Source organism: Gobius niger (genome assembly GCF_951799975.1).
Source record: "Gobius niger genome assembly, chromosome: 6".
NCBI classification, from domain to species: Eukaryota; Metazoa; Chordata; class Actinopteri; order Gobiiformes; family Gobiidae; genus Gobius; species Gobius niger.
In genome coordinates, this window is record NC_136857.1 from 13,065,092 (window position 1) to 13,088,288 (window position 23,197).

Below are 23,197 nucleotides of genomic sequence, written 5' to 3' on the forward strand. Positions count from 1 at the left end.
ACAAACTACTAATGCCTCTAACCTTGAAACATACAGTTATTACAGACTCACATCTATTTGAGTATCTCTGCCAGTTTCTCCACATAATAGTTGTAGTTGTCCTGACAGTCCTCCCAGGGGGTGAAGCTCTGGTCCTCCTTGTCCACGTATGTCTCCCAAACATGCACAAAGTCGCTCGGCTTCATCATCCTCAATTTACAGCCAGCACTGACCAGAGCCTTCAGCCCTTCCACGATCTCCGGCTCCTCCCACTCAAACAGGCGCGAGCAGATTATACAGAGCTTCAGCTTTTTACGCTGATGAAGAACAGAGGCCACTTTAGCAGCGCAGTCTGCACAGGGACTGGAGGACACATACCACGTGACATCATAGTCCTGGGACGAATTAGGCAGTACCTGCATGAAGAATTACACAAAACAAGGAAATAGGTCTCATTATAATCATAAATGTCTCCCTGAATGACATAATATAGTTATAATAGTTTCTGTTAATGGTCCTGGAGATTTGTATCATCTCCTTATTCTGACTTTGGCACTGCCTGTATAATGAGTTTTCTCTTCAAAACAATGCCTTTAAAGATATTGGCTTGTTGGGACTTGGTTGTAACCACAGCTGTTCTGAGTTGGATTACCTGCTGAAAGAAGGCCTCCTCTGCGTGTGCTGTGGTATGTTCATCCTCCATATAACCTTTCACAGGCTCTGTGCTGCCCCCTGCTGTGTCCACTCGGTAACACAACAAAGTCTTGTTCCGTCCTGACGAATACTCCACATTTCTGAACTGGAATTTGAAGTAGAAGAGACTCATCTGTTCTCTGATAAAAAAAAAATAGGGGGGGAAAAGGACAGTGATGATATAGTGTAAATACAAGCTAAATAAAAGTGCTCTTCAATGTATACATTTATTAATATTAAATCAAGTTAACAATTATTTTCAGAAACTTTTAGCAAATAACACAAATGAAAATAACTATTTACTATGGTATAAATACAAAGTCAGAAACTAATATTTATGCCCAGTAATGTATTGTGATTTGAACCTTTTATGGACCTTATCCTTTTTTTTAGTAGTCACTTAATATTACTGATAATATAATGGCTAAAAATAATCTAATATAGGTAATTCCATTCAGTCAGCTCCTACTTTAAGTCTAAAAGTATGTTCTTGATTAAAAGTTGCCTTCTATGGGTGATACATTACTTTCATTTATCTGTTCTTGTGTCCTTGTTTGTATTTTTACACATTATACTTATTCATTTAATTATTTAATCATTTTATTCTGATTTTAATTTGAACAGAAAGCAATTTGCTCAGTGTTGTAAAGGGCTCTATAAATACATTTTGATTTACTGTTGACGGACTTGATCCAGTGGTTCATCCAGGGGCATCAGCTGGCCCAATCTCCTGTTGCTTTCCTATTTCCTAATATCAAAGCACAAACACCGGTCCGTATGGAGCCAGTGAGTCATCCCTATTCTTACAGTTCCGTTAGAGAAGAAGGCATGTGTGACTCACTGGTACTTTTTGCCCTGAAAACAAAGTCACACAAAAGGTAAATTACTGCTACCACCCCATTACTGAGCATTTAGTGTTGCTTTAAACTTCTATACGACATGTGAATATAACAGTAGACATTTCAGTACAAACACATGTCCTGTACTTTCTGAGAAAATGGAAAATCGTACCCTTTCACAATCTCAAACGGTGGCAGCTCAATTGGCAGAAAGTCTCCATTCTCTTCACTTGTGGTCCCTGTTGCACCTTCAGCTTCTGTGGTCTTGCTGTCCTCACTGGCCTTGCTCTGCTCCGGCATCTTCTCCGGCAACTTCTCTGGCTTTTTAGCATTTTCTGGCTTTTTGGCACTCTTCTCTTTTGGTTTGTCCTTGTCCGGCACCTTCTCATCACTCTTTTTCTCCTTCTTTTTGGCACCAACCCGGCTGTTTCGGTCCGCCATGACTGTCTGCAAGCAAGTGAGGGAGAGAGCCAGATAAAAAGAGGAACAGGGAGAGAGATGAGAGCGGGTTGGGGATAAGTGGGGAGATAACCCCCCAGTGTGTTGACAAAAATAGATGCTATTGTGTGCTATAAGCGGGAGCAAAACATGTCTGGCTGGGGGTATCTCTCAATCACAGCTATGCTTTCCATGCCCTGGTTGTGGAAAAGGTCAAAGCGGTGTGTTGTTCATAAAGACTCTATGAAACTTTATATAGAAATCCAATTAAGAAAACTAGCTTTGGTCTATGGATGTTTAAGCTCAAGGAAAATGAGAGGTCACTGCACGATTTAGCAGGGCTTTGCAAATGTCAGCAGGACAGCAACAGGCAAGTTATTATTAACAATGTTTGGCTCTGTGGAGAGTGTAACCAAGGACCTTACGATAAACACAGCTGATACAAACTATTAAGGATGTAACAAGCAGTGTCAAGTCATAAAAAGGGAATCTAATACTATATGGAAACCCTTACACATTGTACGATTGTCTTAACCTTTTTTTTTCTCCTGTAAGCTACTTCTACTGAGGAAAAAAACAAACAAACAACAACAGCATGGCATGGAGATGTTTGGCATAAATGTTGCTGATTTGTAAGAGATTTGCCAAATAGTAGCATCTATTTGGGAAGGAGGGTCCATTGATCTACCAGCAGGCCTGCTCTACGGTACACAAATCATGATGGTCCAACATTAAATTTAGTAATATCACACAAGGAGAAGTGTATTCATGTGAAACAATAATATGAGAAGCAGATGTTGACAGTAAAGTGAGCACATAGATACATAGAAATGACCATTCAAGTAATAGTTTATTTACTGGAATGTTCACTTGATGTATTTGTTTCTTATTTCCCCCTGCAATACTACAATTAGGCTTACTTAAAGTATTTGCTTCTATTTGAGCAGACGTATTGTAAGCAGAAAGACTTATTTCCGGTAAAGTAAAAACAATGCATTCATTTCTATTCTTGACAACTCCCTGCTATCCCTCTTTGCTTGGAAAATGAAGTGTTATTGTTGGTTGCTGGTTATTACAAGTTTGGAACTACCTCATAACAGAGCACGTTGTAAGAGATCAGATGCAGTGCACAAGCCACCTATGAAATAACCTACAATCATTTCGCTGCTCTGGCCATCGGGCAGGAGTAGAAAAAAATGGGGACTAGATGGAGACTAGTGTGTTTGTGTGTATACAGAGTCAGAAAATGGCTTTCTGCACTGCAGCTCTAATATCCAAAGGCACAGGAGAGAGAAGGGCTGGGGGGAGAGGGAGGGAAGGGGGGTGGGTCAATTACAATTTGCTCTCCTCCCGCCTCAGTCGCACTCTGCCACGTAATTCATTTCAGACGCAATTACCAATATAGCAGTGTGGCCGGGCCGATCAGCTAACTCAAATGAATGAGCTGTCACAGGGAGGAAATGGAGGGCGAGACAGAGTCAGGGCTGCACCAGATAAACAATGTGCACAAAAGAAAAGCGAAGCAAAGAAAGGAACAAATTAACAAGCAAATTCTCTGACACTTAAACACTTCCTGGTAGTAATAATAATAATAATAATAATAATAATAATAATAGTAATAATAATAATAATAATAATGATAATGATAATGATAATGATAATAATAATAATAATAATAATAATAATAATAATAATAGTTATCATTATTTTGTATTATTACTATTATTTATTATTATTAATATTATTATTATAACAGTAATATTAATAATAGTATCTCTGAAATGCCATTTCATCAAGAACACATAATCAAGCTGTGCAAACAGAAATCACTACAAGTTTTAATTAGACATAACAATTGTCATTATAAAGTAATAATTTATCGCCGGGCAGTTTAATCTAATGTGCAAAATTAATTTCAGCTTCTGCTGAGAGATGAAGTTGAAGTGTGTGAATGCAGCTGGGATTTAATCATGATAACAAAAAACTAAACAAAAAAACAATAACTTCTCATCCCAATGGCGCAAAATGAGCAAATACATTTTAGTTATATCCCTTAATGTTTTAATACTGAGATGCAAGAGGAGTTCCAGTATTGTTGTACAGCAAAAAGGCCCTCTTGGGCAAATCTATTCCATTCATTCATTCATTCATTCATTCATTCACTCACTCACTCACTCACTCAAATTGCAGGAAACTATTGAACATTTGATTGGCAGACTGTGAGTGATAGGTGGATTTGATCAACAACAGTGAGGTATGAGCAATCAGAGTGATTATATCCCTCAAGTAATATAAAGCTAAGAAGCAATAAAGTTCATAGGTGTATATGAATCGAATAAAAATAACCATGTTCCCTTTAAACAGAGGCTGTAATGCACGGATAGGAGGCAAAATATTATGAAACAGACATTGTTAAGAGAGGCATTTATCAATAAAATAAAACTACAACATATGCTACATTTTGCATTACTAATATTGTATAGAAACAGTGTATGGGGGCTTTGAGTTCTTATAAACTCAGTTCAGATAAAAATAAAATAATAGTCCTAAACATTGCAGCTCCTTGCATTATGGGATGTTCGATGCAGGAACTTTTAGACTGCCAAAAAACATCCAGAATGCCAGAAAAACTCTTGGCAACCAAATACAGTAAAATTTACTATAAGGTTGATCCATTTTATTGTGTGACGCATTGAACGTGTTTGTAAGATTGTGACATTATGCTTTTCAGGGAAAGTGCACAGAAATCATCCAAAGAAATAATGAGCGATAGCTGACTTGTCCAAATTAGAACATCTGAGAATAAAGCTTTCTGTTTTTCAAATAAACTAATTGTGCTTCACTATGTCCACAATAGCCTGTAATTAACTTTGAGGTAGATTAGTGTTTCCAGGTTCTTTGGTAAGTCACAGATTCTCTGACAGCATCCTGCTGTAGTGAATATACGCTGAACCACAGTGCCACAGGCCGGGATAGTGAACAGCCTCTTAGCCACATGGGCCAGTTGAGGGAAGTCAATCGCTTTACGTCTCCAGTAATGCAACACTTCCTCATCTGTGGGTTCCTCTCGTAAGTAGACAGCCAGCTCTTGCTCAAGGCTTTTTGCTTGAGTTGTTGGTCTTTGCTTTATAAAAGAGAACAGCTTACAGGGACGGGACAGAGGGGAGACAGGAGACTGGGCTGGGGTAGGAGCAGAGAGGTACTCTGCCTGTAGATCTGTGGAGGGATCTGCTGCATTAGAGGTGGTTGAATGTTTGGTTAATTCTCCTAACACAACCTGTTTGTGCCAGTCCGGGTTATTACTCCAGGTGAGTTTGAACTGAGGGTCCAGGGTGGTGGCAGTGATGTAGAGAGCGTCATGGAGGAGAGGCGCAAGCAGACGGTCCACCGCTTGACTTAGGCCAGCCAAGAGAGTGGGACAGTGGACAGCCGTGGTCTCTGAGAGGTGCTTACGCAGCCCTAAAACACAAGGCATGGCCAAACTGATGGGCACGTGTCTGTCTGGCAGCAGGTCGCTCTGCCTGTCCCCATGCACCATGTCCCAGGCCTCAGTAAAAGGCTCCAGGACGTCTGTGAGCTCTCTTAAGAGGACCCGCTCTGAAGATCCCAACGACAGCTCTCCTGGACCACTCATCTCCTCCAGGAAATCCACAGAGTCTAGGAGCCGACGCAGCACCTGAAATGTCCACAAACAAAGAAAATGTATTTACTTCTTTCTATAATCGGTGAAATGTTTGCGACATCACATTCAGAGACTGGAGACGTCATGCTGGATGATGCTGTATCAATCGTGTGCATCAATTGTGTGCTAAGACTGGCTTCACATGACTTGCACTCATTACGGATCCTTCAGTAATCACGTGCATTTGACTGATTATCGGTACGATCATACATTATCATTGGTGCCCATAGAGTTACTTTTCATGTCATTGTATTATGTTTTATTTTGAAGTCATCGTTCAATATGGGTGTGAAATCATTCGATATTTTACTACAAGGTATGTTCATTCAAATCAACAAAATTAGCTAATAGTGTCAAAACAAGAATAGACAAGGACCATGAAGTTAAAACTAAAACTGAACTTTTGCACAGTTATAAGTTTCATGCATTTTTTGTTTTTGTTTTAGGCTGAGTTAGAAAAAAAAAACGTGTCGATCTAAGTCAGATGGAAGATAAACTGTGGCTTCTTGCAATATGGATATTGATTCACTTGATATTGCGATACGATATGTTCTGTGATATATTGTGCAGCCCTACTCCTTGGCCCTTAGTATTTAATGAGTCTTTCCCCTTTGTCTTTGCCAGATTATCTTTGTCCTGGTGTGCCTAATCAATTTGTTTTGTTCTATTGTGTGTTGGCTTGTTTTTTAAATATTTATTCTGTTTTTTTTTATTTTTATGTGTCTATCTGTGACTGTAGCGGCCAGAATGCCTGCCTGACCTCTAGGAGTCACTGTGGCTGATTCCTCCTCATGCTTCTTGCCCTGGCCCTATTTAAGCCTGGTAATTAGTGGTGCCAGGTGTTGCAAAGTGAGGAGGAACAGTCTTTTGACCGTGCTGAGCTCAAGTAAATAAAGGAACATATTACAAGATTACTGCGCTCCCTTTTTGATTGGAACACGCGTCTGAGAGCCTTCAAAACTTTGCATCCTAGTGGTTTGTGTGGCACAAGGCCACACGGCCTCTACATTAGTCAAAAGACTCCTCGTTTGGTTACAACAGACGACAAGGTGGAGAGCTGGAGCTGTTCGACACAGCCGTGTGGGTTGCTACAGGCAGTATTTGGACCACTTGTGGCGTGGAATCTTTCGAGTTGGTGCTGTGGACAAGCAGTGCAGAAGGTTGGAACGAAGATTACCATTTTGAGTCATTCACCGCTGGATCTGGACACTGATTGCACGGTTAAATGCAAGAAACTGCAAATGTGTTCATGTTAAAGCTGATGAACTTTCAATGGAACTCTTGCAAAGACAAAGTTTACAGCATATTTAAGTTTAAATGTACAAATGTTTGCGATGAACTATTTCCAAGGGGAAAGTTGTTTAAAATCCACCATTGCTGCTCAATTACAAGTTGAAAGTGAAATCGCAGCGCTTTTGGTCCGAAAGGCTGTGTTTGAAGAGAAATATGCATTGGAAGAACGACTGGCAAACATCAGAAGAAGAAAGGAACAACTTGATCTTGAAATAAAAATTGCAGATGCTAAATTTGCCTTATTAAATGCTACAAAAAGGAGCAAGAAGCCCACGCCCGGTTTAAAGGAACTGAAGAAACCAACTGTGGAGCTACCTGATCAACATGCAGTTGCTAAAAAACAGTCATCCCCTCTGGTATGTGGAGATACAGGGGCCGGGACATGTGACCCCTCGACTGTTGCAGAGACAATTCTACACACGTCCATTACATCTGATCAGACATCTCATGTAACTTCTCCATGTCAAGAGGAACAAATGACCACCTCAATCTCCAGTGAAGTTGAACCCTCTGATTTGTTGGATTCCCCAGATGTGGTCAACAGCGCAGGCACAGGGCCAAATGTTGTTAATACCCTATTGGAAAAGGGTTTAGGAGGCCCTCTGGGGAAAGAGCAGGGAAGGATAGGTCTCCCTGTGTTAGGTGTCGTGGACAGAGGGAAGAGGAAGAGATTGGCAATGGCTGATGGAGGACCATTGTACATGGACATGATGAGAGCTGCTTGTGAGTTGTTTTCTGACTTGGATGATGTTTTTTGGTCATTGCAAGGTCTGGACAAAGTGGAAGGCCTTTTCTGTTTAAAACGACCAAAGGCTTTCAAGAGAAAACGGTGGAAATCATAATGTTATCTTTTTGAATATTTGTATCTATGCATCTATAAGTGACTGAAATGTGCATTGCTAACACTGGTCAGAAGCTCTAAAATGTTTCCAAATGTCATTGTATATTGCTAAAAAAAAAAAAATCTGAATTGTTTTCCTTGATGATTTGTAAATGTTTGTAATTGTTCTGGCTGAGCAGAGACAATTAAGGGGCCGGTGTGTAGCGGCCAGAATGCCTGCCTGACCTCTAGGAGTCACTGTGGCTGATTCCTCCTCATGCTTCTTGCCCTGGCCCTATTTAAGCCTGGTAATTAGTGGTGCCAGGTGTTGCAAAGTGAGGAGGAACAGTCTTTTGACCGTGCTGAGCTCAAGTAAATAAAGGAACATATTACAAGATTACTGCGCTCCCTTTTTGATTGGAACACGCGTCTGAGAGCCTTCAAAACTTTGCATCCTAGTGGTTTGTGTGGCACAAGGCCACACGGCCTCTACAGTGACCTCATGCAGACTCTGGAAACCTTTGCCTTGTGTTTAAATACAGCCTTTGTGACCACTTAAAGACATTTTGAGCTATGGCCGAAAGTTATATGATATGATCCACTATGGCTCCAACAGGTAGGTGAATGATTACTACACAAAATAATTACAAGAGTCTTACCATTTATAAGAAATCGCAAATGTCTAAAAATGTTAAAGCGTATATAACCACCAATAGCAGTTAGAGAGTGCGTGCTAATAGAATGCAACTCACCTTGAGCTGCACAGCCCAGTCTTTAAGTGCAGAAGGGAGGCTTCCTGATGTTAGCCCTGTAGTGTCAAACACCTGGTTGAGCTTCTCTGCTGGGACTGCAGAGGTTATGTAGTGATAGAAAGAGGATGCCTTCCTCAGAGTAGGTGAAAGTTGGGGATAGGAGCGCAGACCCTCTTTCACACATTTTTCTAAGGAGCGAGAGAAACAGTCCACACGGCATGCGCCAAGCTCTTGCTCCAATGACTCCTCATATTCACCATTGTGGCCATTTGGGATGCTATCTTCTCTATTATGGCAATTGTCAATCTCTTCAACCTCTCCCCGCAGCTTGTTTTCCTGCTGGGGTAATATCAGGAAGCCTGGAAGACAACATGACTTCACAGATAAGGGGGATGGATCTGAAACAACTCTAAATGCTCTCCCTGCCACATTGTGGGAAAGGCAAACTTCTTCGAAATCAGAAAGAATTTGACGGTATGAGCAAGCATCGGTCAAAGGGAGACAGGCCAAGAGAGCTGAGCGTATCTGCCAATCACACGTGAGGAAATGACAGGTGACACCAAAATACCTGGAAAGAGAGAGCAAAGTTAAACTAATGTGCAGTGGAAGAAACACTCTTTGTATTGCAACAAACAAAAAAAGACCAATGCTTTTTATCTGGGGAATTGTTCTCCAGTATAATCAACACATTTGGTCATTGCTCATGTATATGAAGAGTTAGGGATAATGGCAGTGAAAACAAAAAACATTTCCACTTTAAGGACAACACAAATCTACTTATATTGGACCTTCCCTCACCCCGATGAACTCTGAGCTTTGTCCCGGCAGATGTCCAGGCTGAGACTCAGGGTGTGAGCTGAGGCCAGTGCCTGACGAGTTGCCAGTTGTGCTTGATAGGCATAAGCTGGAAGAAGCTGGCTCTGAATGTGATGCTGAGAATCCGGAGTGTAGCGTGGCTCCAAAAGCTGCAGCAAAGCTCGAAATCCTTCCTTCTCCACCACTGACACTGGCTGTAAATCTCGCACTATCATCTTGGCTATAGCCTCCGAAATGAGCACCTATACAGAGACAAAATACTATGAGTGTGTGTGTTTAGCCTCATAGTTTTGGTTCTTAAGTGGTGAACTTAAGGACGCACCTGACGTGGGTCGTGTTTGTCAAATTTAGTCACCCGTCCTCCAGAACTAGCTCCCACCACTCCCACGGGACTCCCAACACCTCCAGCTGCTCCTCCTGCTGCCCCGGCGATGATGGGGACAGTGTAGCGGACATTACCTCCATTTGAGGTGAAATTGTGCATTGATCCAGAGGAGAACCCCTCTCTCTTCATATCTTTTCTCTTCACAAACTCATCATACATAGACGGGTGCTTGCGCTGCAAATGACAAAGAAAAGGGACTTGTTGACAAGCAAAATAAGGCCTCAATACCATGTTATTCTTAATGGAACAACAACAACAAAAAAAGCAGGATTAGCGTGCCAAGGGCTATAGGCAACTACGTTTTGGGGGGGCTATACTGGGCTTTAGTAGTTCAATCTGATACATGTTTTACATCAACCTGCACGTTGTTGCTGAATAGTAAAGCTAATGCTATACCAGACAACAATTAAGTTGAAAACATAGATACCTTCAAGTGCGTTACGAAGTTGGATGTGACGCTGCGTTTTGCTTGGATCCTTGTTCCGCACGATTTGCAGTTTGACTCTATTTTGCCGTTTTCCCCTTCAAATACAATGTTAAAATAATCCAAAATAGAGACCTTTGTAGCCGACGCCATTGGAGCCAGCCAGTTCCTCTGCCCCGACGTGAAATCGACTTACAATCAAGGACAATGTGGGTCTTGCGAAGCTGTCTAACCTCGGCTCCGATCATGAGCGTGCAGTCGACCAGTGTGTTTACCTCGTTGAGCATCACAGAAAGGCGCAGACACGGGGACAAATGACAGTCCCTTTCCACATGTCCGAAATCAAACGCGGCCCGAATTACTGCAGCAGTAGATGTCTAGAAACATCAATACGCTGTGATTGTCGATGGTACATCCGCGCGTCCGTCCGATGGATCTGATCGGATCGAGGGAAGAACGTAATTGTCCCGAAGTCGGAAATAGAGTAGCCTATGCACATGTGTCCTTTTCATTCCAGATCGAACCCTCAGCATGCCGTGCTAGTCGAGTGTCAAATAAAGTAACAATGCATACCCATTTGGCGACGTTGTTATACTGTTGCTATCATGGACCCATAGCAGTATCTATAGTATGAGCAGTGTTGGGTAGTTACAGTAGGCCCTATGTAGAATACTCATATTGGGTAGCTGTATTACTGTACAATTATTCTTTCATTTGAGGGTATTAGAATACAGTTACTTTCTTGACATCAAAGGAATGCATCACAGTACTCAGTCATTTAATTTCAGTTTCATATTAACAATGCTTTTTTGCATTCCAAATGTGTAATAAAGAAGTTCCTAACCAGTGTAGCCTATACATCTTCTTAATCATATTCCTTTATATGCATTCATATTATGCAAATAAACAAATAAGTTATTCTAAGTATTCAGAATACAGTACTCTGAGTGAACAAAGTAACAGAATACGTTACTAAATAGGCTACATTTTATTCCCCTCAAAAATGGAGCGCCATCTGAATACCCTACATGTTATGCTGAATCACCTATGCCTATCAGTTGACACTGACACCCACACCCACACAAATTATCATTTTTAAATTAAGCAATGTAGCAAACTGACCTCTTAAACTTAAAGAACAGACACACACACACAACACACACGCGTTTTTGTGTGTCAAACTCTTCTGTTCCATTGTTGCGGCTGGTCATTCGGATTGAAAAATAAATACACAGCTTGAATTGATGTCATCAACAACATAAATTTGACGACAATACATACAAACATACATTTTAAGACAATATTCAATTACCAACAGAAATAATACAAAGATTATGATTAGGACAGTCTTATCCCTCTTATTTATCAGTCCTCCACTTGGATTTGGAGTTTCTTTTCCATGTCTTTCCATAGTTCCTCTCTGCTATTTAGAATAGTAGTTTGAAGACTGGCAATCTCTGCGGACAGCTCAATCACTGAGAAATGAGTACAATTAGAAAAGGGTGAACAAGGGCTTTTTAAAAAAAAAATATTGTCACCTCAAATCATACCTTGCTTAAATGATGTCTGTGCTTGTTTGAGGGACTGTGGCACCAAAATTCCAAACCACTTTAATGGATCTTGCTGGGGGTTGTGGCCACATTTCTTTGCTCTTGGATATTCATATGTTTGTTCAGAGATTGTTTCTTCACCCTCCTCTTTCTCATCAACATTAACTTTCTTTTTATTTCTTCTCCTGACTCCTATAGAAGAAAAGAAACACGTTGAAATTAATAAATCCATTTGAATAATAATTGATCTGTGAAGGAAAACTTACCAGTTTCTTGAGGTCCTATATCTTGCACAGGCTTCAGATCGTCATCAGATTGTCCATTGACCGTGTTGGTGGAATACTTAATTTCACCATTGTCTAGTTTTCTGTAACAAAAGTTAGAGCTCTGCATAATTGTGTGGTATCTACATTTAGAGTATTTTCATGACAAGCTTGTGTATCCAAAGATAAGCTGCACACAAAGGAACAACAATAAAAATACATATATGGTATACTTACTGTGTACAAACGCATAATCGTGGCTCTATTTCACTGGCATACTGCAGTGATGACACTTGTTTGTTTCCCATTGAATATCGCGCCTTGGAGATGGAGAACCATCCCTATGGAAAGATCGTTTGAAAATGTGCATAGCATATTTGATCTTAAACTGTGTATTGTCCATAAATGACTTTCTCAGCCCTCACCTGCTCTATCAGCGCGTTTAGGGATACTCGTTTCTCTTCCAGGAGCTCGAGTTGATCCATAAAACGGAGCAGCTTCTCGTCCACTTCAAGAGAAAGATGTTCCAGCTCTGACAAACCCATCTCTGTTTGAAACGGTCCTTTCTGTGTTGTTTCAGGGGAATATAGACGGATATTTTGTAATTTACCCCGTTCGTATTTTTCTTATAGATATAACTTCCGGGTATAGTCACGTGATACATCACATGTTCATCTTGTTCCGCTCAAGGTTAGTGTTTTTTTTTTCTTTTTTCTTTTGCTTGTCTGCATATATTTCTATGGTCTGCATGCTCCGGAGGGACTGTCTGCGTTTGTCTAGAACAGGGGTTCTCAACCTGGGGGTCGGGACCCCCAAGGGGGTTGCGAGACAAATTTGAGGGGTCACCAGAGAAAAATAAAATATATATTTCAATATTATTATTATGGTATTGTAGCATGCATGCTATTTTACTAGGGTGCCATTTGTTGTTCTAAATTTGATTCATTTTATTTTCGCCATTGTTTTGTCTTTGTTTTTTTTAGAATGATATAGGTTAATGTCCCTGTTTTTCCCATGGTCTGACCCGGGCGGGGGTCACGATCCTAATCAACTGTTATAATGGGGGTCACGGCTCCAAAAGGTTGAGAACCACTGGTCTAGAAACATAAATAACCCTAACCCTAATTTGTACAGACTAAGCGTCCACAAAAATACATTGTGTTACATCTGTTTATCATTTTAATATATGATTGCGAGAGCTAATTCGTTCTAATCATGGGACGCATCCATGCACGGTCCGAGTTTCGCCTACTAGCAATTCTTGTGACTATAAATTAGGCGAAAAGGTAATGTTCCCATACCGGGAGTCGAACCCGGGCCGCCTGGGTGAAAACCAGGAATCCTAACCGCTAGACCATATGGGACCAATATACCTACATACAACCCCTAACACAATTGATATTTCACCAAAGCTCACAACGCACCATGAACGCAACATTGCAGTGGGGGCTTGACACGCCATTAACGCTCGCGAATGCTGAGTTGAACAACTTCGGTCTTTCATTTTGAATGAAATGCTGATACAACCACGTACAGTGCAACTCATTCAAAAGATCCCAGTGGAATTAAAGGATGGATCAAAGGATCAAATTAACTTACAGCTGGGGTTCTCAAACTTTAAATCAAGAGGTCCAAAATATAACATTCATAATGCCAAATATCTCATCAAAGCATAGGATGCATAGGAGCAATAACATACTTTATTACAGGGGTCTCCAACCTTTTTTACCCGACGAGCTACTTTTACACAATATGAACATTGGAGAGCTATGTTGAAAAACTCATGTGACAAACGCAACTTAGCTGGAGTTCACCCAGAAGAATTACTTGCCAAGATGGCATTTCAAAGAAAGTGACTTGAGTTTAGTCCTTAAACTTTACCATATTGAACCAACATCTAAAATTTGAGTTATCAAGCGTGTAGAGATGTAGAAAGTCTTTGGCGAGCTACCTGGAGAGGCTTGGCGAGCTACTGGTTGGAGATACCAGCTTTATTAAAATATACAGCAGTACACAATCGATTGGTAATGCCAAATATCTCATATAAGCTCAATCTATAGCATATGGCATAGGAGCAATGGTGAGCCACGACTCACCGCTCATGAGTCTCAGGTCGGAGCTGTTTTCAGCGCCAGCCCCTTGCTGACAAAAAAGCGACCCTTAGAGTTACAAAAGTGGAACAAAAAAGATCACAAAAAAGGGATGAAAAAGTTACAAAAATGCACCAACACATGGAAACACAAGGAAGAATTATCAATTTTGTAGGTCATTCATTTTACAGGAATTTCCCTGCACTTTTCCATGAAAATAAACCTCTAGCATGCAACACTTGCCCCAGCTAAACATACGCCGTCTGAAACTGCTACTACAAAACTTTGAACACACAGAGGAGACGAGTGCAGGCTCACGGTTTTGCAATCCCCACGTCCTGCAATGTGACACCTAAAAATCTTGTAAGACAAAAAAAAATCGTTGTTCAGGCATTAGCTTTCAAATGAGGCGTTACACTGGCCTGTAGGCTGTAAGAAGCTTTTAGATTTATTTGTGTAAAGCCGAACTGAATAAAAAGCGCAAAAAATACATAATATTGGGGAATTTAGTAACCCGAGAACACTATCGCTCAAATTCATACCACCATCTAGCCTGGCTAACACCAGACAAAAATCACAAGTGATATTTTGTTGTGCAGTTCAAAATAATTTGAGCGCACACAGCAGCATGGCGTTAGCCAGGTTAAACACCATCACTAACGCCGGGTGATTTAAATTACCCGAGATAATACAACCGATAAAAAGTGGGCCTACTTGTCATCAAAATCTATCAAACATTTGAGAAGTGTTCTTTTTCGTTAACTGTGTCATGTCTAACAAAATGAAAGAAAAGCATCATGAGAGGACCATATCAAAATGCTCAAAAATTACTGGAAAATTAGGAATTTGGGAACAAAAAATTCCTAAAAAATAAAATAATGAAGATGGAAACTTGGTTTTTGTTCCACCCATTCCTGACATATAAGACTTCTCTAGTGAAGGCTCAGTATCCTTGGCAAACAAACAGCCGCAGGAGAGTGAAACAAAATATACTATATTTTGAATGGGTATAAAGGACCAGCTGACTAAAATAACTAGCCTATGTGTTCTCCTCACTTGCTGGGAGGCCAGAGACACCGAACTCTGCGACAGGAGCAAAGCTCTGCTTGAAGTCGGCAAAATAAATGTAGCAGCCCTGAATGTCAACCTTGAAAGGGGGTAAGGTTGCCTGATAAAATACATTAACCTTACCCTACATTCTATCACTATCGCTGGGTGAAAATCACCCGAACATGTGCTTGTAGGAAAAAGTGTGTTTTGGATTTGGAAAACACCCATGCCATCAAAGACGTCAAAGACAATTCTGAAGCTACCCAGAGACCCATGACACTAGGGTTAAATATCAAAAGTAATGAGCAATCCTAGCGACATGGCACTGCCTGTTGTCTGTAAACTCCTAAATCGGGACAGATCTAAACGTGCATCACTCAGACAGCTGCGATTGGAGTTCTTTAATAACAACTTTATCATAGTGAAAAGGCTTTCTCAACCATGAACGTTATAATACTATCTTTATTCATTGATTTTGAATCATCTCGACTGAACCTCAAGAGCTGATCATGTCTGTGTCTAAAAGGAAGGGCCGTTCCAGCAGACTGAGCGGCTCTATGCTGTTTAAGCGCTGCGATGGCAATACAATGAACAGAGGCGCCACCGGGGTCCGGACCCAAATCACCGCCAGGTCCGCACTTTGAAAAGATCTGCCTTACAAGAACACATTGGGTTAGGCAATAGGTCTATTCAGTTCAAAAAGCCCAGCGACACCACTGAACACTCATCTCCCAGTAGCTCGCCGTGATCGTATAGTGGTTAGTACTCTGCGTTGTGGCCGCAGCAACCCCGGTTCGAATCCGGGTCACGGCAGGGATAAACCCCTGACACGGCTTGGGAGTAACGTTTTCCTTTATATTTCCAATAACCGCAATTTATTCAACATCTGATAATTGTGTTATATTTTGTCTTGCTAGATTTGTTGCATCAAACCTCAAACGAACTTCTTAAATGAGGGCTGTTAGCCCGAGGAGGCGTGGTTATATTTCCTGCAATGTTTCTACTGATATTTCATTGGACGCTGCTAGAAATGGTCCTTGTGTTCCGAGTGGGAGAGCCAATCAGCGCAGCGGTTTGTCACGTGTGTTATTAGCTCACGGTCCACGCTGCTCTACCATTGGTGTTTGTGGCCCATAGGAAGCCGCCTCTGTGGACTTGGTCATTTATCAGGTACTTGCGTAGATCAGTATATTGAACTTTTTCCAGTGGTCTTTGGATATAATACCCGGTAAGGACGTATATGTTACTAATAATGTCGAACTAATTCTAACTTTGGCTGTGTAAATCTTGCAATGTCCAAAGTTATATCCAAAACGCATGCCTACAGCTATGAGAATCAGTTAATACATTAATTGTATATTCTTATTTCAACCAGGAAATGGATGCATCTTCATTTGCAACACTTCACCCCTACTGGCCACGGGACCTGTTGATTCCTACCTATGTGGCCAATAATAGATCCATGTCAGAAATATTGGTCTTTTTATTCTCTGTTTCCGGAGTGTTCTTGCTGGTCACTTGGATTTTGAGTGGTCAGAAAGTGTCAGGTGGAAAGTTGGGGGCTTGGAGGCGTTTAGCTGTGTGCTGGTTTGCTGTTTGTGGCTTCATCCATGGAGTTATTGAAGGATGGTTTTCATTGTATTATGACATCATTCCCGGGGATCAAAGCTTCCTGTCACAGTTATGTGAGTATAAGGAGGTGTCAATGTGTTTTTATGACATTCATTAACAAATATGCGTGTTACAGGGAAAGAGTACTCCAAAGGCGACAGTCGTTATGTCATGTAAGTACACTACTTGTTTTGCACCAAAGAAAAATAATACCAGTTTAAAATTGTTATGATTGATTTATTGTTTCTTTCATCAGAGCGGATAATTTCACTGTGTGTATGGAGACGGTGACTGCTTGGCTTTGGGGACCCTTTAGTTTTTGGGCAGTGTATGCCTTTTTAACTAATAAGCCTTATAGATTTGTATTGCAGCTTATTATTTCATTAGGTAAGAAGTGATGCTTATCTAACATACTATTTATGCAATATTTTTGAATGACTGATCTGACAATCTGATGTGCAAAGTGAAACCAACATTGTCCATTCTTTGTTCATTTTAGGACAGCTGTATGGAGCAGTGTTGTACTTCTTTACTGAGCACAGAGACGGATATGCTCACAGTGAACTGGGGCACCCTGTGTACTTCTGGTTCTACTTTGTCTTCATGAACGCATTGTGGATCATCATACCTCTGTCTCTCATTGTGGACTCGTGGAAACAGTTGTCTTCTGCTCAAACTGCCACCGATAACAAATCACTGAAGTCAAAAACAAAATAGAAAAGATGACTTTAGCAATAGCCTAGTGGAAACAAGAGATGTGTTAAATGGAAACTTTGTAATTATGTGAAATTCTTTTTGTTTACAAACTTTAAGAACTGTATTTTTCCTACATTTTAATTTTCTTTTATTAAAATTTTCAGACATACTTGTGTATAATCATAACTTACCACCACAGACATAGCTTAATAATAATAATAATAATAATAATAATAATAATAATAATAATAATAATAAAAAGGAAAAAAATGGTACATTGAAGATAAGCACTCACGTTTAGAACAGTGGCTAACCCAGGTTTAGCATGCGTAAAAAAAAATAAAAAAAAATAAAAAATAAATAAATAAATAAATAAATTTAAAAAAAAAGAAAAAAGGTTTAGCATGCGTACCGCTAGCTTTAGCCGCATGGGGAAAAACTATCTTTCAGCAACAGAAAAAGACACCATAATAAATAGGATACAGTGTCTGCAGTCTTCAGTTACTGCTAGCACCTTCACCTTCCAATGAATTAACTTCTATGATTATCATGGCGAGTTATTACGCTATTACTACGTTATTACGTTGAAACAATGTAGCCATTTCCTCTTTGACCATAAGTAAATACAACTTTTTAAAAAAAACATGCTTTTTTTTGTACATATGGGCCGAAATAGCTCAGTTGGGAGAGCGTTAGACTGAAGATCTAAAGGTCCCTGGTTCGATCCCGGGTTTCGGCATTTTGCTCAAGGGTCCGACACTGTAAGTTCTTCTGTAGGCGTTTTTGTTGACGAGCAACGTGGTAAACAGCGCGCTCTTCTGGGCAGTCGTTGTTACTGCAACTTTGGTAACATTATGTTATATAGTTACAAATATAGCTCTCCATTATTTTACTGTGTGCTTGTAAGTGAATCAATTGAGTAGCCAGAGCAGAAACCACACGCTAACATATTTTCTTTATTTATGTGCAAAATAATGATGATTAGGTGAACATCTTACTAAGTCTGTGTGCCAACTCTCTGTTTGTTTCTTTCTCTTTAATAGCCACTTCTTTAAGAGCTTTCATAGCTGCAGATGAATCAGGCTGTAGCTCCAGTACTTTCTTAAATGCTCTCTTGGCCTCTTCAAGCTCATTGACCATCAGACAGGCTTGTCCCAGTCTGTACCAGGCCTTAGTGCCCATAGGATGCAGTTCAGTGGCTTTGAACGCACTATTTCTGGCATGCTCTGGCTGTTTTAATTTGAGTTGGCACAAAGACAGGTTTGAATGCAGCTCAGCTTTCACAGTTTTGTATTCTTTGGCAGAAAGAACAAGAGATTCTGATGGAGATTGCATAATCTGCGATTGTTCCTCCAGTGTCTTTGCTTCTTTAATGTGTCCATAGAGAGGAATAATAAATTTTAAGGCTCGGCTGTAGCTGTCCGCAGCACCCCACACGTCTCCACTCCTGAACCGAATGCTGCCTTTCTCCTTGTGAGACTTCACAAAGTTAAATTTTTCTCCAGAAGATAATTCCCAGGATTCTTTGCCTGGTGTAAATGTTTTGAGCTCAACAGTGGCACAAAAAGACCGATCTGAGTCTGTAGAGATCTGTGCACAAGCTTCCAGTGGGACCAGTAGAATCTGGGGATTATAAAAAAAAAAATTATTATCGCACTTACACAAAACAACAAAATTTATGCAAATTATGCTCGTATATTACTATGAAATGAATATAACACATGAAAACAACGTAACAGACTTGTTCCTGGAATGTTGAATTTGAATGTTTATAATTTAGAAGTAATTATAATTTGTTCTAAGTTAAATCTTGCTTGAATCTTGTCTCCTTTTGTCAATTCTCTTTATTCATGAAATCAGAAAAAATACCACTCTCTCTTACCACCCGCTTTTTCCCCAGTTCGGCTTTACCCTAAATCTAAAAGCTTCTTGATATGGAGCTTAAGTTACAGCCAATTGGCTAATGCAACGCCTCTTTTGAAAGCCAAGGCCTACAAAACTGAGTTTTTCCTCCTTACTTTTTTGTCACCATTTTGTCGCGTCTCTGTCACATTTTTGCCACTTTTTCAGCATGTTTTGTCGCTTTTTGCCACTTGTTTTTGTTTCATTTTTTGTCACTTTTTTTTATATAATTTTAGTCCATCTTTTGTTCTGTCTTTGTCACATTTTGTTGCTTTTTTTTACTTTTTGAAATGTTATTTTCTTTTTTTTTTTTGCGTTTTTTTTTTCTCGTCACTCTTTTGATGCTTTTTTCAAGAAGTTTTTAGATTTTAATGGGGCTTAAGAGGTTAATATTATTTATCGACAAATAAAAACAATATATATTTTAGTACTTCTCATCTTACTTCACATTTATCTCCAGACTTCATCCACTCCAAACATTTCTCGGTGACGTCACACTGACCCTCTCCCATTGTCACAGTAGTCCACGCACCAAGCGGGACCTGCAGCACAGCACTCGGGCACCGTGTTAGGTCTTCTGCAGGTGCAGCTTGAGACTGGCCACCCTCCTGGCCAGGCACGGCCCTCTGAACATCACTGGTCTCAGGTTTGAGCTGGACTCGAACATGGCATACAGAGCCTAGCCGAGGATGTTGTTCACCTAAAATAGATATAACAAGAGGATATAAACATGCCTTTACAACATGTAGGAATAATAGGTAAGATCGCTGTGTGGGTGTGGAAATTAAAAATAAACTGGTACATCATTTTCTTTGCTAAAATATGATTCATATGTTTCTGATAAATATTATTTTTCAAATGAACGTCATAATTGATGGAACATGGAAAGAAAAATCCGCAAAGCCGAATAGGTCCCAGAGAAAATGTATAATACCTGCATTAAGACTGGAACTGATGTGTTTTTGCTGAACTCTCCAAAGGCCCATAGGACACACGGAAATCCACGAGGTTGCATCTTCATTCCCGTCTTTACCAGAGCAAAGTGTTGACTGGTTTGGATCCATCACTGTAAATAGATTTTGTTTTACATTTAATTGCAAATCTTACACTAAAGAAAAGTCAAAATGTCTCATGGGCATGAGTTAAAGACCCAACAAACTTATCGATATAAACAGACCTAATACAAAGCAGTGTTGAAGTTAAGAAATGTTATATACCACAGTTGTAGTATACTATTTGCACAGATTTAAATGTTCTTTTAAACACCTTACCTCATACACAGATGGACCATTAGGGACTTCATAAATGCAAGTATTTGGATAAATTAATCCCCCAAAAAACTAATGATTTTCAGTCGTTTGTTTTCACTGGATTCCGCTTTGTTTTCTTCTGCGACTGAGACTAAAAAACACAAACGCTGTACTGCCCTCTGTTGGATTGGAGTGTGAAGGAAGACTTTTTCCCTATAATGTTAGTCTGTCCAGCAGATGGCGACAATAGCCAACATATTTACTAGATCCCTGGACAAAGAGACAACGTAACGTTGTTACAGCCTTTTAGTGTCAACGTTACAATTAGCATAGCCTATTCTTTCCTTATTGTGAGGAAATGGCCATTTTATTGCGAAACTGTTTTCAGCTTTTACCCCCCCAAAGCGTGTCTACAAAACAAGTGCAGTGATAAAATCGATTGTGAAAATAGAATCTAATATAGGGCCTTTTTTTTTTTTTTTTTGCTCCAGTGTAATATTTCAAATCATTATTTAGCTCACTGCCCTAGCTGGAAAAAAGGAAACATGTAGCCTATCAAAAAAGGAAAACAATATTTTTAGAGTGGAGTAAATAATCTATAGTCTATTATCACAACCCACTTACAACACTCCACCTGCTAAAGTCATCAGACAAAACTTCATCTATGCATCAAAGCATAAAGCACTCACATTGTCTTCATTGTCTTGCTAATAACTTTATGGCAGCTATTTCTTTCTTGTCTTTATGAAGTGCTAAATGCCTTTGACAAAATAGGATAGATAGGCCTACACTAATATGTCATTAAGACACAAATCAAATAGAATCTGCACAACAGACTTTCCTGTGAACCTTTACCTGTGCTTTCCTTAAAGGGCATAGGTATCAGAGTAGTGGCTGTGTATGATTGAAACAAAGATCCACAGAAGAACAGGAGAAGAAAGCTGCCGATCTAATCTGGCCTTGTTGCCCTGGTCTGTTTGGTGTAAACTTCTTGTAAAATGGCTAAAATGACTCCAGTGTCATTGTGATATAAATACAAAAACTGGGTTGGGTATGTCTGGTTTGTGACTCAGGGGCAGCATTATGTGACTCAACTTCTTCAGACAAGCACTTTGTTTATGTTGATTTGTGTTATGTGATCTGTATAATTATGTGGCTGGTGTTTCACTATAACATCTGTCATTGGCCTGAGTTTGCTCCTGCTTGCTCTCTGCTGGTGGCCCTAACCCCACACTGTGTATCCCCAGTTGCATGTGAAACAGTTTATCTAACAACATATTGATGCTTTCTGTGTGTTTTGTGTCAATGACCCGGAGAGTGACTAAAACGGCTGCAGCTGCCCTCATGGTGCTTTAATAGAGGGACATTATAGATGCCGGGTAATGACCGCTCTGCTGGGAGGAATGCCTTGATCTTATCACGGAAAGAGAGAGAGATGCTCCCTAATAGTCCCTGCCCTAATACAAACAGGCGTCCTGGGACACTTAGGTCACCCCCCGAAACAAGTGGAAATGCCCCCATCGCATGGACAAGTTTTCTCAAACGATGTCAATATGTCAATTTGAGTGTCTAGAAAAGTGCTATAAAGACAAAGTGAATCAAAGTAATTCATTTTATCAATACATTTTATGTGGTTGCATTACAAAAATACAATAATAATAATAATAATAATAATAATAATAATAATAATAATGATACTGTTTCAAGGGTGAAATGAATCAGGATAAAGAAGAGGGAATGTGTTGGCACCTTGTTCACTCTCTCTTGCCTTTCTGAATCTCACACAACACACTGCAGTATATACAATGCAAATCCTGTGAGCCCATCTGAAGACGGACTCCTCCAATCTATTTGTTTGAAATATGTGATGAATCGCCTGTTTTTTTTGTTCACGTTTGGGCCTGAGGTACTTTTCTATACAACTGGTTAAATGCCCATGTATGTGTTGTTCTTTATCTCTGAATGACTGAGTAGAGTTGGGCTGTGGGGCTATCTCTGACTCTCAGACACCCCATCTGTCTTTGTCACTGTATCAACAGACACTTGTGCTGCAGCATGCAGGACGACTCCACTTTCAGATTTTATGCACAAATTGTGCAACTTCAAGTCATTCATTCATTTTTCATTTATTCAATTGCTACAAACAAGGGCGACCACATGATCCAGAGAAAAGACAAAAAAAGATGTAAAAGTGCTGCAAGTAATAGTAGCAACATTTACTGTAAAAACATATATAAAAGCAATTCTCTAACTGCCTGTTACATGATTCCACATGCTTGACGTGAATCTAACTGAGGTGAGGTCAGCACACATCAGAATTCCTAATGGCATTAGGAAAGTTGCTAAGTCTACACAATATCTAAAATAACAATGTCAAGTCCATTGAAATTCATTAAAAATTCAATTAAAAACTTGATGTGATCCCCATTTAATCTAATCAATTTATTCATTGCTTTAAAATGCAACATTTATTCAGATGACTAAATATAACATTTATATTTTTAAAATATAAATGTTTTGGACATGCAGCCATTTCTCAGACCATGCAGAGAAGTGGCTGCATGGTCTGAAGTGGCCCTTGAGTCCTCAGAAGTGGACTTATCTGGTGGCACTGGTCTGGACTCCAACACTTAGACCTCCTCAGATCCTTCTCATGAGAGTGTG

At 39.9% G+C, this 23,197-nt stretch overlaps 5 protein-coding genes across 5 annotated transcripts; 1 reads left to right on the forward strand and 4 right to left on the reverse strand.

Moving 5' to 3' along the window:
* Nucleotides 1-38: 38 nt before the first annotated feature.
* apobec2b (apolipoprotein B mRNA editing enzyme, catalytic polypeptide-like 2b) lies at nucleotides 39-2,485 on the reverse strand. Its single transcript, XM_079557875.1, has 3 exons — nucleotides 1,684-2,485; nucleotides 632-812; nucleotides 39-395 (listed from the first exon to the last, which is right to left on the reverse strand). The coding sequence occupies exons 1-3, from the start codon at nucleotides 1,950-1,952 to the stop codon at nucleotides 54-56; spliced, it is 792 nt and encodes a 263-aa protein (XP_079414001.1). The 5' UTR covers nucleotides 1,953-2,485; the 3' UTR covers nucleotides 39-53.
* Nucleotides 2,486-4,051: 1,566 nt separating this feature from the next.
* Nucleotides 4,052-10,684, reverse strand: LOC306964678 (zinc finger BED domain-containing protein 4). The gene is made up of 5 exons (XM_079558770.1): nucleotides 10,125-10,684; nucleotides 9,635-9,871; nucleotides 9,295-9,554; nucleotides 8,497-9,064; nucleotides 4,052-5,625 (listed from the first exon to the last, which is right to left on the reverse strand). Exons 1-5 carry the CDS (start codon nucleotides 10,272-10,274, stop codon nucleotides 4,792-4,794), a joined length of 2,049 nt encoding a protein of 682 aa, XP_079414896.1. The 5' UTR covers nucleotides 10,275-10,684; the 3' UTR covers nucleotides 4,052-4,791.
* Nucleotides 10,685-11,462: 778 nt separating this feature from the next.
* Nucleotides 11,463-12,541, reverse strand: vma22 (vacuolar ATPase assembly factor VMA22). Its single transcript, XM_079558937.1, has 5 exons — nucleotides 12,360-12,541; nucleotides 12,172-12,275; nucleotides 11,938-12,038; nucleotides 11,672-11,863; nucleotides 11,463-11,596 (listed from the first exon to the last, which is right to left on the reverse strand). Exons 1-5 carry the CDS (start codon nucleotides 12,477-12,479, stop codon nucleotides 11,487-11,489), a joined length of 627 nt encoding a protein of 208 aa, XP_079415063.1. The 5' UTR covers nucleotides 12,480-12,541; the 3' UTR covers nucleotides 11,463-11,486.
* Nucleotides 12,542-16,209: 3,668 nt separating this feature from the next.
* On the forward strand, nucleotides 16,210-17,509 carry ebp (EBP cholestenol delta-isomerase). The gene is made up of 5 exons (XM_079558647.1): nucleotides 16,210-16,302; nucleotides 16,450-16,759; nucleotides 16,822-16,858; nucleotides 16,942-17,072; nucleotides 17,185-17,509. Exons 2-5 carry the CDS (start codon nucleotides 16,453-16,455, stop codon nucleotides 17,400-17,402), a joined length of 693 nt encoding a protein of 230 aa, XP_079414773.1. The 5' UTR covers nucleotides 16,210-16,302; nucleotides 16,450-16,452; the 3' UTR covers nucleotides 17,403-17,509.
* Nucleotides 17,510-18,291: 782 nt separating this feature from the next.
* fkbpl (FKBP prolyl isomerase like) lies at nucleotides 18,292-20,681 on the reverse strand. Its single transcript, XM_079559128.1, has 4 exons — nucleotides 20,555-20,681; nucleotides 20,218-20,349; nucleotides 19,727-19,983; nucleotides 18,292-19,004 (listed from the first exon to the last, which is right to left on the reverse strand). The coding sequence occupies exons 2-4, from the start codon at nucleotides 20,345-20,347 to the stop codon at nucleotides 18,363-18,365; spliced, it is 1,029 nt and encodes a 342-aa protein (XP_079415254.1). The 5' UTR covers nucleotides 20,348-20,349; nucleotides 20,555-20,681; the 3' UTR covers nucleotides 18,292-18,362.
* Nucleotides 20,682-23,197: the final 2,516 nt, after the last annotated feature.

What these genes read in the sequence shown, in the direction of transcription:
- apobec2b (XM_079557875.1), bottom strand. Translation starts at nt 1,952, where the DNA reads ATGGCGGACCGAAACAGCCGGGTTGGTGCCAAAAAGAAGGAGAAAAAG. An exon ending in CCGTTTGAGATTGTGAAAGG is followed by an intron (nt 813 to 1,683) that starts GTACGATTTTCC and finishes TTTTTTTATCAG; the next exon opens with AGAACAGATGAGTCTCTTCT. An exon ending in AGGAGGCCTTCTTTCAGCAG is followed by an intron (nt 396 to 631) that starts GTAATCCAACTC and finishes TTCTTCATGCAG; the next exon opens with GTACTGCCTAATTCGTCCCA.
- LOC306964678 (XM_079558770.1), bottom strand. Translation starts at nt 10,274, where the DNA reads ATGGCGTCGGCTACAAAGGTCTCTATTTTGGATTATTTTAACATTGTA. An exon ending in AAAGCTCAGAGTTCATCGGG is followed by an intron (nt 9,065 to 9,294) that starts GTGAGGGAAGGT and finishes CTCTCTTTCCAG; the next exon opens with GTATTTTGGTGTCACCTGTC. An exon ending in ACTGGGCTGTGCAGCTCAAG is followed by an intron (nt 5,626 to 8,496) that starts GTGAGTTGCATT and finishes TGGACATTTCAG; the next exon opens with GTGCTGCGTCGGCTCCTAGA.
- vma22 (XM_079558937.1), bottom strand. Translation starts at nt 12,479, where the DNA reads ATGGGTTTGTCAGAGCTGGAACATCTTTCTCTTGAAGTGGACGAGAAG. An exon ending in CGATTATGCGTTTGTACACA is followed by an intron (nt 12,039 to 12,171) that starts GTAAGTATACCA and finishes CTTTTGTTACAG; the next exon opens with AAAACTAGACAATGGTGAAA. An exon ending in ACAGACATCATTTAAGCAAG is followed by an intron (nt 11,597 to 11,671) that starts GTATGATTTGAG and finishes CTCATTTCTCAG; the next exon opens with TGATTGAGCTGTCCGCAGAG.
- ebp (XM_079558647.1), top strand. Translation starts at nt 16,453, where the DNA reads ATGGATGCATCTTCATTTGCAACACTTCACCCCTACTGGCCACGGGAC. An exon ending in AAGCTTCCTGTCACAGTTAT is followed by an intron (nt 16,760 to 16,821) that starts GTGAGTATAAGG and finishes TGCGTGTTACAG; the next exon opens with GGAAAGAGTACTCCAAAGGC. An exon ending in GGCGACAGTCGTTATGTCAT is followed by an intron (nt 16,859 to 16,941) that starts GTAAGTACACTA and finishes TTCTTTCATCAG; the next exon opens with AGCGGATAATTTCACTGTGT.
- fkbpl (XM_079559128.1), bottom strand. Translation starts at nt 20,347, where the DNA reads ATGGATCCAAACCAGTCAACACTTTGCTCTGGTAAAGACGGGAATGAA. An exon ending in CAGTTCCAGTCTTAATGCAG is followed by an intron (nt 19,984 to 20,217) that starts GTATTATACATT and finishes TATCTATTTTAG; the next exon opens with GTGAACAACATCCTCGGCTA. An exon ending in AGTCTGGAGATAAATGTGAA is followed by an intron (nt 19,005 to 19,726) that starts GTAAGATGAGAA and finishes TATAATCCCCAG; the next exon opens with ATTCTACTGGTCCCACTGGA.